The following is a 13,756-nucleotide window of genomic DNA, read 5'->3' on the forward strand; positions in this document are numbered from 1 at the left end:
AGGAGGAGGAGGAGGAGGAGGAGGAGGAGGAGGAGGAGGAGGAGGAGAAAAGAGACCGCCACACACAGACATGCCAATGGGGCAATCTGATGGAGGCAATTCCTCAACTGAGACTCCTCCCTCTTTCCAGATGACTACAGCTTGTGTCAAGTTAATAAAAAACTAACAAGTGCATGATAGCTACTTTTAAAAAGACAGAAAATAGCTGGTATTAGCAAGAATATTGTTTGGTGGGGGCCTTGCTCTAGCAATGTGTAAAAAAACTAAAAAATGGAACAGCCATGTGATCCAAGCAAGCAATCACATATCTAGGGTATACATTGAAAACAAAACCAAAAGCATTTGGGTATTCATCTCCATGGTAATATTGTTCACAAAAGCCAGGTGACCTTGATGTCTTCCTCTGAGTGAGTAGAGAGAAATGAATCTATACCCTGTTATTTAGTCTTAGGAAGAAAGTCCCAGTGCATTCTGCAGCATGGATGAACTTTAAGGACCATGAACTAAGTAAAATACACACACACACACACACACACATTGAGCTATCTTCCCCTATATCTTAAGGCAGTGGTTCTCAACCTGTGATTCATGACCCCTTAGGGGCTGGATGACCCTTTCACAGGGGTCTCCTAAGACCATCAGAAAACACAGATATTTATATTACAATTCATAACTAGCAAAATTACAGTTATAAAGTAGCACTGAAATAATATTTGTAAAGATTTATTTATTTATGTATGTGAGTACACTGTCAGTGTCTTCAGACATACCAGAAGAGGGCATCATATCTCACCATAGATGGTTGTGAGCCACCATGTGAGTGCTGGGAATTGAACTCAGGACCTCTGGAAAAACAGCCAGTACTTTTAACCACTCAGCCATCTCTCCAGCCCCCAGAACTGAAATAATTTTATGGTTGGGGGTCACTACAACATGAGCAGCTGGATTAAAGGGTTATAGCATTAGGAAGGTTGAGAATCACTACCTTAAGGTATCAAGGGTAGTCAGATTCCTGGCAACAGAGTGGAGTTGTGGCTGCCAGGAACTAGAGAAGAGAGGGAGATGAAGAACTGTCTAAAGGATAGAGTCTCACTTTCAAGGGAAGAAAGTCCTGGAGGTCTGCTTCTGTCTTTTACCACTCTGATTCCTGGGCTGCGGTCTTACAGTGTGTTTATGCATCCTAATTTAAATGACTATAATTTTGTAATATATTTTGAAGTCAGGTAGTATACTGACTCCTGCTTTAAAGGTTTTGCTTGGGACTACCTTGTTTATTTAGGGTTTTGTTATTGCTGTTCCATATACATTTTAGGGTTTTAAATACTTCTTTAAATAATGTTATTAATATTTCCACACACTGACTTTGTGAATCACTTTGAGTAACATGGATTTTTTTTAAAAAAAATATTGATTCTTCTCATCCATGAGCATGGGATTCATTTCCATTTCTTTATATTCATTTTAATTTAATTCTTATACATGAACATGGGATATATCTCCATTTCTTTATGTCTTCTTTAATTTCCTTCATCAAAATCTTACAGTTTTCAATTTTGATCTTTTATTTCTGATTAAATGTACTCACAAGTATTTTTTTCTTACTTTTTATAGCATCTAAAAATAGAATTACTGTTTTGATTCAGCACTGAGCTGTAGCAGTGTTACTGACTTTATGCTGCTTTTGTGTCCTAAAGCTGTTGAATTTATTAGCCCTATTAGTTTTGTGGTAGAGTCCTTCGGGTTCCCTATATATAAGCTCATGTGGTGGTTTGAATATGATTGGTCCACGAAGTAGCACTCTTAGGAAGTGTTGCCTTGTTGCAATAGGTGTGGCCTTGTTGGAGGAAGTGTGTCACTGTGGAGGTGGGCTTTGAGACCCTCCTCCCAGCTGCCTGGAGGAGGACCAAAAGACAGCCCTCTCCTAACTGCTTTTGGATGAATAGCTAGAACCCTTAGCTCCTCTAGCACCATGGCTGCCTGGACACTGCCATGCTTCCTGCCTTGAAGATATTGGACTGAACCTCTGAACCCTGTAAGCCAGTCCCAATTAAATGTTGTCCTTTATAAGAGTTGCCTTGGTCATGGTGTCTGTTCACAGCAATGGAAATCCTAAGACAGATCATGTTACCAGCAACCAGTTACAATTGAGTTCCTCCCTTTCTAATCTAAATGCATTTATCTCCTTCTCTTAGTTAACTCTCTAGCTAGGCTTCCAGCATTATTTTGGGTGGAAATGAGCATCACTGTGTGCTACAGGTCTTAGAAAAGCTTCAGCTGTTCTTCTCAATACAAAATTAATGGTTTCTTGCAGGATATTTGACTACACTGAACCAGAGACTGTGTTGTTTACTGGGAAAACCTGTTCCCAGTTTTCATGTGACTAAACCCTAGTACATGCTCTTAATCCAAGAGCTCTCTGTTTGAAAACTGTTAACAGGATTAAATAAAGTTAACCATAGGTCAAGAGGTGGCATAAGCAACCAGTTGACAGAGCGTGAACATAGGAAAAAAAATCCTAGAGGGTGAGAGGGAGCCAGGAGGACAGACAGCGAGACACACAGGAAGTAGATGGGAGGGACATTCAGTCTGAAATATTTTTGAGATGGTGTGGAGAAGAAGAATTTGCTTTGGGGACATTGGCAGAGGAGAAAGGTGAGCTGGGTGCTTTCTCTGCCTCTCTGAGCTAGCAGGCCCTCACCCCAGCATCTGGCTCCTAAGGCTTTATTAGGAAAATCAAACATTTGAGATTTTGTTAAAAACAACAATGGTTGGCTTTATAATATAGCCTGTATTATTTAGATATATACCTTCTGTTTTTATGAGGAATTATCATGTGCCTTTTCTGCACATACTGAGATGACCGAGGGCTTTTGCCCTCCATCCTGTAGATGTGGTATGTTTATCTGTGCATGTGTTGTTGTGGTATGTTTATCTGTGCATGTGGAGCCACCTTTGCTCGGGATTAATTGTACTTGATCATGTTGAGTCATTCTTGTATATAAGCCCAGGCTAGCCCTGAACCTCTGGGCTCAAACAATATTTCCATATCCCCTTCCCAAGGGACTACAGGCATGTATCAGTGAGTCTGAAAATGGGGAATCGCTTTGCATGCATTGGCACACGACAACTTCCCAAACAGAGCACCAGTCATGCAGGAATTAAGATCAACAATTAATAAATTGTTGATGAAATGGAAAAGCTTCTGTAAGGCAAAAGGCAAAGGACAAAATGGCAACATACAGAATGGGAAAAGATGTTCACCAACTCCACATCTGACATAGGGCTGATATCCAAAATATATAAAGAACTCAAGAAACTAGACATCAACAAACCAAATAGTCCAATTGAAAATAGAGTACAAATCTAAGCAGAAAATTCTTGGTAGAGGAGTCTCTAACAGCTGAGAAACACTTAAAAGAAAATGTTCAACATCCTTAGCCATCATGGAAATGCAAATCAAAATGACTCTGAGATTCCATCTTACACCTTTCATAATGGCTAAGATCAAAAACACAAGTGACAGCTCATGCTGGCAAGGATGTGGAACAAGGGAAACACTCTTCCATTGCTGGTGGGAGTGCAAACTTATACAGCCACTTTAGAAATCACTATGGAAAATTTTCAGAAATTTTGGATTAATCTACCTCAGGACCCAGCTCTACCACTTCTGGGCATATATCCAAAGGACGTTCTACCATATCACAAGGACACTTGCTCAACTATGTTCATAGCAACTTTATTTGTAATATCCAGAAACTGGAAACAACCTAGATGTCCCTCAACTGAAGAATGGATAAAGAAAATGTGGCATATTTACACAATGGAGTATTACTGAGCTATTAAAAACAATGATATCTTGAAATTTGCAGGCAAATGGATGGAACTAGAAAAGATCATCCTGAGTGAGGTAACCCAGACCCAGAAAGACATGCATGGTATGTTCTCATAAGTAAGTAAAGGATAACCATGCTACAATACACATACACAGAGAAGCTAAGTAACAAGAAGAGAACAAGGGAGGAATGCATGACTCTCACTGTGGATAGGACAGGACAGGACAGGACAGGACAGGACAGAAAGAATAGAATAGAAAAGAAATAGAAATCCCGGGTGGATGGGGGAGGGATGGGAACAGAAGGGATCAGGTGTGGGGAGGACAGAGGAAGAGAGGGCTGGGAGAGAAAACTGGAATGGGGGGGGAGCATCTCTGGGACAAGCTAGAAATCTAGTGCAATGGAAACTCCTAGGAATCTATGAGGGTGTTCCTAGCTAAGACCCCTAACAGTGGGGGATACAGAAGGGGAACCAGTCATCCTGTAACCAGGCAAGACTTCCAGTGGCACTAACCAAACCATAAAACCTTCAACCTACAATTTATCCTGCCTACAAGGTGTGCTGGGGTAAAGGTGATACAGAAAGTAAGGGAGTGGCCAAGCAATGACTGGTCCAACTTGAGACCCATGCCCTGAGAGGGAGCTCACCCCTGACACTGCCTGGAGGGCCAGAAACTAGAGGCTGGATAGCCAAGAGACTTAGTACAGAACCAAATACAACTGGGAAAAAAAAGTCAATGAAATATTCCTAATGATATTCTGCTATAATCATAGATTAATGCTGTCTTAGTTAGGGTTTTACTGCTGTGAATAGACACCAGATCAAGGCAACTCTTATAAAGACAGTATTTAATTGGGGCTGGCTTAGAGGTTCAGAGCTTCAGGCCATTATTATCAAGGTAGGAATATGGCGGCATCCAGGCAGGAATGGCACAGGAGGAACTGAGAGTTCTTTATCTTTATCTGAAGGCTGCTAAAAGAAGACTGGCTCTCGCATGGTTAAGAAGAGGGTCTCATTGCCCACCTCTACAGTGATACACTTCCTCTAACAAGGCCACACCTACTCTGACAAGGCCACACCTACTCCAACAAGGCCACACCTACTCCAACAAGGCCACACCTACTCCAACAAGGCCACACCTACTCCAACAAGGCTAAATCTCCTAATAGTGCCAGTCCCTGGGCCAAGCATAGTCAAACCACCACAGGTACCTACTGCAATTTTCATCAGAGAGACTTCACCCAACAACTGGTGGAGATAGATGCAGAGACCCACAGCCAAACATTAGGTGGAGCTTGGAGAATCCTGCTGAAGAGGGAAGGAAAGACTGTGGGAACAAGAAGGATCAGAAACAGCACACAAAAAAAACCAAAGAAATAAAAAACAAAAAAACCATGGAATCAACAAACTTGGGCTCACAGGAGCTTTAGCTCCTGAACCTTCCATCAGGGAGACTGAACCTTCCATCAGGGAGCAACAGAGGAGGAGTGGCTGGGGGGGGGCAGTGGTTGGGAGGAGGAGCTGAGAGGAGAGGAGGGAGGGGAAACTGCAGCCAGGATATTAAAAATAATACAAAAATAAAACTATTTTTAAAAATATTTATTTAATATTTATTTAATGTGAATACACAGTTGTTGTCTCAGACATACCAGAAGAGGGCACCAGATCCCATTACAGATGGTTGTGAGCCACCATGTGGTTGCTGGGAATTGAACTCAGGACCTCTGGAAGAGCAGTCAGCGCTCTTAACTACTGAGCCATCGCTCTAGCCCTAATAAAACTATTTTTAATGTGCTGTTTGTATTGACAGCATTCAGGTGAGGAGTTTTACAAATATGTTTACTAAGGATGTGGACCTATAGCTTTTTAAATTGTTTGTTTCCTGCTTTGCAAACCAGTAAGAGTGGCCTCATAAAATGAGTTTGAAAGAATTATATCCTCTTTAATATCCTGAAATAATTTCATAGGAAATTAATAGTAAACATTTGGTAGAAGTCTGCATTGGGGTAACCTTTGTGTACACTGTGTGAACATTGTCTCTGTATGTTCAATTGTTGGTTGCTGTGCTGGCAGAGAGCTGAGTACAGGCCAGATTTTGTTATTAATAAAACCATTGGTGGGTTCAGAAAAGCTCACTTAAGTCTGCAGTAAGCCATCTGGCACTAGGCTTTACCCATTCTCCATCTGCAGATACACATGTGTGTGCATGTATGGTATGTGCATGTATGGTGTGGTGTCTGCCTGTGTTTATGTGTGTATGTAAAGGCCAGAGATTGACACTAGTTACCTTCCTCGATTGTTCTCCACATACATATTTTAGATGGAGTCTTTTACCGAGTCTGGAGCTCACCGTTGGTTAGATAAACTGGCCACCAAGCCCTGGGATCCTGGAGGACCCCAGCATTGGGATTAAAAGCACACATCACCATACTTAGCTTTTTAACTTGGGTGCTGGGGATGTGAACTCAGATGCGGATGCAATACAGAGAGCGCTTCCCACACTGAGCTAGCTCCCCAACATCTATGCTTTCTTAGTGCAAAAAGATGTATCACCATCTTCCACAAAACACCTAATCTGATGAATATGGATATATCCCACTTTTAGGGCCACTTTCATCTCCTGCTCTTAGCTTACTTAAGGGCTAAAAGTTAAACACTCTTGAGAGCACGTCATCTCATAAGCACTAGTTGAAGGAAGGAAAATATATAACGTGAACAGTAATTAAAGGATCTGAACAGCCGGGCAGTGGTGGCACACGCCTTTAATCCCAGCATTTGGGGGTCAGAGGCAGGTGGATTTCTGAGTTCAAGGCCAGAATGGTCTACAGAGTGAGTTCCAGGACAGCCAGAGCTACACAGAGAAACCCTGTCTCGAAAAACCAAAAAAGGATCTGAACAGCTAACTGTCCGAGAGATGCCTAGAATAAAGGAGCTCTTGTGACTTAATCGTAAACAGACAACACACTCACACACACATGTGCACACACACACACAGGCAAGCAAGCAATCTAAAAAGGTACTTTCCCAACGAAGGTAGACAGATGGCTAAGAAGACTCATAAAAAAATTTGATCTCCTTCATTATCAGGAGCATGATGAAACAGTATGTCACACCCACTGTCATGGTGAGATGGCCACAGTGGTACCAAGGAAGCAGAACGGTCAGAGCTTCATAATTGCTCCTGAGAATATAAAACTGTGTCTACCTCAGAAATGGTATAGCAGTCTTCAGAAAGCTAAACACAGAGTCAAAAAGCCAAGTGTTCCCTCCAAGAGAAATGAAGACAAAAAAGAGGGACAAATCCAAATGTCTATCTACAGTTGGGAATATATACAAAATCAGATATTTTCATACTATCTATTTGGTCATAAAAATGATGGAAGGCCAGCCATGGTGGCAAATGACTGTAATCCCAGCACTTGGAGGCTGAGACATGAAGACTACATGTTAGAGGCTAAGTCATATCTTAAAAAAAAGAAGAAGAAGGAGAAGAAGATGACAATGAGGGTTCAAGGTTCTGGTATATATAGGCATCTCAGGACCTCCAGGGCCACATAGAGACACCCTGCCTCAAAATCAGGGGAGGGCAGGCTTAAAGACTGGTGCATGCTGTAAATACAGACAGGAACGTCATGGTGCCATGTAAAGAAGCACGAAAGGCTACAAGACCCATTTCTCATTCCTATGAAAAGCCCAAGTGAAACTGCATGGGACAGGAAGGAGATCTAGAAATAGGGTAGGCATGAGGGAGGGTAGGAAATGAGACGTACAGGATAAAGGACTCCTAGTAAAGTGTAACACATTTTGTAAACTCAACTGGTGATAGGTGCGCAAGCCTGTGTATTTCGAATTCACACTTTAAACATGTGATTCATGTTATATATATTAAACTATATCTCAGAAAAAAATGGTACTCGATGCTTTATTTTGCTTAATAAAACTGTGACAGCTTATACTTAAATTTTAGATTTTCATTTCTAACGAACTCTTTGAATTTTAGTGGTATTCATTTCATTTTCTTTGTTTTGCTTACCATGGTCACCATTTATTCTTATTTCGTATTCTCTGTAGAATTTGCTTATGTTTTTTATCATTTCCTCCATGTACTCGTGCTCTGGTGGCAACAACCCATCCATACTTTTATGGCGACTAAGTATCCCAAACCCTATGTCTGACCAGTTTTCCTGTAAGCGTTTAATCACTTTGAGAGTATCATATCTTGACAACAGAAAATCCCCTGTAAACTTCTCTTTCTCCTCATCCATCATCTAAAAAGTGAAGCAGAGAGAAGAGTATTATTATTGTATCTATTATTATATTATCATATTTAATATGAATTAATATCATTAGATTTATTATATCACATTATTATTATTAATCACAGTCTGCCTCATCATCCGTCCTCCATGACTCCCTGGCATTCTGGAGGCTCATGGGTTGTCGTCATTGTCTGTCTACTTCTTGTAAGAGTTTGGGGTTAGAGACACTGAAATGCTCACTCTGATGATTGCCATCGATGGGCAACGCACGTAACTACCTTCCTAAGCTCCAGCTTCGGAATGTGTGAGGTGGGAATCATTAAACCTCACTCCTGAGCTGTCAGAAAGAATAAGATGATGTGTGGACTGTATGTTCAGCCTGACAGAGTCTTTAATAAACAAAATAAGAATTATTATTATTCCTAGTAAAGTACTTTTCAGTTTTATCTATACATGCCAAAACTGCCAAATAAATCCCTAAAATTTTCTATATATAGAAAGGTAGACATCCTCAGTCCTAACCACTAGACCACCAGGGAGCGCTGACATCCTCAGTCCTAACCACTAGACCACCAGGGAGCGTTGACATCCTCAGCCCTAACCACTAGACCACCAGGGAGCGTTGACATCCTCAGCCCTAACCACTAGACCACCAGGGAGCACTGACATCCTCAGCCCTAACCACTAGACCACCAGGGAGTGTTGACATCCTCAGCCCTAACCACTAGACCACCAGGGAGCGCTGACATCCTCAGTCCTAAAACGATTACAATCAAGTCATTCCAAAATGACTTGGCAAAATGAGGAGGCAGTGGTGTGCATCTGTAATCCCAGTACCAGACGGCAAGAGTGCTGTGAGGAACTCCAGTGTGCTCTTGGCCACATCGTGAGTTCAAGATCAGAAAGGGATACTCAAGTCCTAGTCTCAAGAGCACGCATGCATACAAATCATTTCTTGAGATCTGTATGAGATTTCATTAGGTCATGAATTTGATATTCCTTCTTACATGAATTCAATGCCGTTATACATTGTGTGTGTGTGTGTGTGTGTGTGTGTGTGTTACTGAGGCTTGAACCAGGGCCTTGCATGTGTCAGGGTCAGTAGTACTATAACACATCCCTGGCTATCATAATGGTGACTTAATTAATATAATTTATTTTCAAAGCTTGAAACTTTAAAAAAGTCATCTTAATAATGTGTGGAACTATAATACACACATAAACTATAATATACACATTTTATTGTGTATATTATACATTGTGTATATATACGTTGTGTATGTTACACATACACAATAAAATACAGCTTGGCCTTAAAAAGGGAGTCAATCCTGAAACATGAATGAACCTTGAAGGGAATATACTGAGGGAAATTAGCCATTCATAAATGGACAAATACTAGAATCATCAAATTCACAGAGAGTAGAATTATGCTTGCCGGGGGCTGAGGGAAAGCAAACACTAGGAGTTACTGTCTAATGAGTAGCACTTCCATTGGAAAGCTGGCACATGTAGCAGTGTGATTACGGGCCATGCCACTGGCCTATACACTTTAGTGGTTAAAATGCAAAACTTTATGTTATGTATATTTTCTCATGCTTTATAAAAATTAATTAGTTTTAAAAGTCCCATTTGTCCTTTACACAAAAGCTATATTCAAGGAGGGCAGAAATGATATAAATGGGAATCTGACTAAAAGTCAGAGGTCCTCTCACCACACAGCACAAGTTCATTTAGCCTGCAAATCAGAAACAGAACAACTGAAAAATGTTTGACCTTGTTTTACAGGCTGTTTCCTCATTCTGTCACTCATCGTCAACCTGACACAGCGTTTTAAAGGCTGGCGCGCGGCTCGGCTGTGGGTAAGAGCTGGCACTGGCACTCGCTGCGGCCAATGGACTACCAGACTGTTTTGAGAAAGTCTTACCTTTTGAAACTCCCTGAAGTCATTAAGGGCTACAGCGAACGGGCTTCTCTTATTAGGGACTATAACATCTTTTTCACTGGAAGAAGAAAAGAGCAAGAAAAGTCTCGGAAAGAGGTATACGCAGGGAAAACCTCACGTTCGCACGTGAACGGCAGCATGACCTTTTCACCTCTGCAGTCTTTCAGCATGGCCTCCGGGCCCAGCCTCTCCTCAGGAGTCTTCCTCTTCGAGTTCACAATTAGAAATAACAAATTTCTGATTCTAACTAACCAAGTTACGGGGCTTGAAGCCTTCAGGGTATCTCTTTAAAGAGTAAGCTCTGGTTTTGATAAACCAAGACTGAGGTGTTCATAAGAATTCCTGCTGAGTACAACTGCCAAACATTGTAGGAACAGACAGGAAGCCTAGCGAATAATTAAGGCAGCAGTCTGTGAGGTGTCTCAGCTTCTTCCAGTTCTCTGACATTTTATTTGTATTCTTTTATATTTTTATTTTTTATTTGTTTACTATTTTGTTTGTTTGTTTTTCAAGACAGGGTTTTTTTTTGTGTAAACCTGGCTGCCCTGGAACTTCCTCTGTAGATTAGGCTGGTCTCAAACTCAGAGATCCATAAGCCTCTGCCTCTGGAATTAAAGGCATGAACCACCACTGCCTGGCTATTTGTTTAATCTTTTTAAACAACAAAATAATGTCTTTTTTGATGCTTGAAGATCATTTTATTACAGCTTGGATGAAAAACAAGCAAGTAACCTGAAATTCTCAACAGCTGCTGACTGGAGAAAGACAGAGAAGAGAGGAAAATGATTTTGGAGCTGGGCATGGAGATCTCCAAGCAGCTCTAGAAATGGGGGGAAGGGGGAGAGGAGGAGGAAGAATAAGGAGTACAAGGAGGAGGGAGGATGAGGGAGGAGGGAAGGAAGGGAGAAAGGAAGCAAGAAGTGTGGGGAAATGCTAATGAAGGTTGAAATCCACCACGGCCACGGCCACGTTTTTCTCCTTCTCTGACCTTGTCTGGGTATTCTAAGCTCCTATACTCGTCTCTACCTGAGGAATGTCATATAGCCTCAATTAATTTATAGGATCAGTTTCCTTTCTCCTGACAAAACCTGTTCAGCCAGCACCTGAGATTCCTGAAATGCTTCCCCATGCTAATGAGGCATTCCTAGTACCCTAAGCCCCAGCCATGACCTTTGCCCATCCTGAATGTCCCTGCCCTCAGTCCCCTAAAACTTTATAAGCCTTGAATCACCCTAAGTAAAGTTGATCTGCCTCCTGATAGTGGTCCCAGTGTGGTTTATTCACAGTACCTAAACATAGGGTTTCCCAGCCCTATGTTTATGGAAATGTGTTCTGCCTCTACCTTATCCAAAATTACACTGATGCTGAGGTACAACCATGCCCATAACTTTTACTCACAGACTGCAACCTACTTGGGCCTTCAACTTCTGTGATGACAGAAGACAGAGGAGGAAGGAAGGGATGTCTATGCTCAGAGATTGACCTGTAGCTGGCTCTCTCTCAGCACCTTGACCACTGTGCTAATGCAGCTTCTGCCTTTTCCATTCAGGTGTTTCCACCATGAGAACTGGCCATGATATGGCATAGTAACCTGGGGTGGGGGACATTGGCACCACTGTCCTGGAAGAAAATTTGAGTTCAGATTTGAGGGCTCCCACTGCCCTCTGGACTGTATAGGCCCATGGTCCATGAGGGCAGGCAGGGAGACCCATGGGAGGGAGGAAGGGAGGGAGGGAGGGAGGGAGGGAGGGAGGGAGGGAGAGAGGGAGGGAGGGAGAGAGAGAGGGAAGGGGAGGGAGGGAGGGAGGGAGAAAGGGAGAGAGGGAGAAAGGGAGGGAGGGAGAGAGGGAGAGAGGAAGGGAGGGAGAGAGGGAGACAGGCAGATCAAAGAGTGAAGAGAAAGCAGCAGCAGCTTGGCAGGAAGATCAGGAGGGCCCCCCACAGATGTTTAACCCTGGAAAAGACCTGTGTTCAAGGTCTGTATGAAAAGCATCACTCTGGGCCAGTAATGAATATTCTTACCTCTCCCAAACTCTGTGTTAGTAATTAATGACAGGGTTGGCTGAGTTACCAAACATAATGTAATAAGATCAGAAAAGCAAGAGTCTTGCAGACCCACATGTTGTTACTGAAGAACTGCTGCCACTTGAGGATCCCAGTCTTCACCACTTGTGACTTCTCTTTTAAAGCCTCCTCCGTGCGTTCCACATCCTGCTTAAATTTGTTTACTAACTTTTTCCATTTTTCTGTCAACTTCTCCACCATTCCAAGGTCTCCAGTGTCCTAAAATGCACAGAATCAAGGTATTCACTTATTTGTGTAACAAACATTGATTGACATGTACCAGGCCTTTATTAATGATGAATTACTTAAAGAATTCACAGGAAGTGGGGGGTCAAAGGTTGAGAAGATGTTTTTTTCTTAAACACCATTATGGTAATGGTTTTCTGTGCTGCATGTTATTGAGAACAAGGATTTTTCCTTTGCAACATGAACCTAGTTACCTCACAGGATTTTTCCCCACAGGATTTTTGCACAGGCAAGGATAGGAACTGAAAAGCCAGGCAAAACCAAATGTGAATTCTAGACAGTGACATTATTTAATCTAAAGTTTATATTTATTATCCATAAAATAAAGACCCTACTAGATAGCGGATTATTTTAACAGTTAGGTGACAGGAGCTGGAGAAGTGACTCGGTAGTTAAGAATGCTTACTAATCTGCGGAGGGTTGATATGGAGTTCTGTTCCTAGCACCCTGCACGCGGGGCGAGTCACAAGAGCCTGTAACTGCAGTTCCAGGGGATCTGATGCCCTCTAGTGGCCTGGAGCATCTGCACACAGGGTACACAAACTCACACAGGCACACACACATACTAAATTTAAAAATAAATGTTAAACAAAAATAGTCAAATGAATGGAAAGTGTTCCTCCCTAGAGCCCCTCCTACTCTCCAGAGTTCTTTCTTAAATTTCCTTAATAATATCTGTGTTTGCTATGTTCAAAAGGGAGGGGTCTAATGGCTCACGGGTGTGAGTGGTTTGACTTGGTGAAAAATGCACTAAGTGCCAGTTCATTTTCTCCATTGGAGATCAATACATTTTCTCATAAAATTATTTAAGAATGTATCAGTAATGTCTCCTTCTTCTTCCTCTTCCTCTTCTTCTTCCTCTTCCTCCTCATCTTTCTCTTTCTCTGTAGCTCAGGCTAACCTCAAACTTGTGATCCTCCTGCTTCAGCCTCCTGAGTTCTGAGGTTACAGGCATGATCACAACCCAACCACCACCTCTTACTTCTATTTTAGCTTAAACACTAAAAAAATTAATAGCTCTGGAGTGTTGTTAAATTTAGGTGTATTTTTTATTACTATGGAAGGCAATGTAATTAAGACCCCTTTTCCCTTCCCTCGTATTTCTCATTCTCCCCCAATAAAGCATTAAGTATAGGACTGTACTTAGGAATCTATAGATTTGGCAAAGCCAAGCCTAAGGCTTCAACACATAACATGTGCATCATCTTACCCATGACTTAAGTAAACTGGGATTTACCTTAGTTGACAGCATTATAATGAAATGCTTAGCATATTTATTCCAGCCTTTTTCACTAAGGTAGAGTTTTTTGGCCAGTATGACTTTATTTCTTTCAATTACCTATTAAAAAAAAAAGTGTGTTATAATCAGAAACCCAAAACATTTTTAAACACTAAAATTTACTTTTAA

General features: G+C 41.7%; 1 protein-coding gene across 1 annotated transcript in view; it reads right to left on the bottom strand.

Moving 5' to 3' along the window:
* Positions 1-13,756, bottom strand: part of Axdnd1 (axonemal dynein light chain domain containing 1) — a 74,011-nt gene that overhangs the window by 31,033 nt on the left and 29,222 nt on the right. The window contains exons 12-15 of the mRNA XM_028759848.1: positions 13,586-13,687; positions 12,158-12,321; positions 10,021-10,096; positions 7,868-8,102 (exon numbers count right to left, since the gene is read on the bottom strand). Coding sequence (XP_028615681.1) covers positions 7,868-8,102; positions 10,021-10,096; positions 12,158-12,321; positions 13,586-13,687 — 577 coding nt within the window. The remainder of the gene's footprint in view (positions 1-7,867; positions 8,103-10,020; positions 10,097-12,157; positions 12,322-13,585; positions 13,688-13,756) is intronic.

Source organism: Grammomys surdaster, unplaced genomic scaffold (assembly GCF_004785775.1).
Source record: "Grammomys surdaster isolate TR1022 unplaced genomic scaffold, NIH_TR_1.0 130, whole genome shotgun sequence".
Lineage (NCBI taxonomy): Eukaryota > Metazoa > Chordata > Mammalia > Rodentia > Muridae > Grammomys > Grammomys surdaster.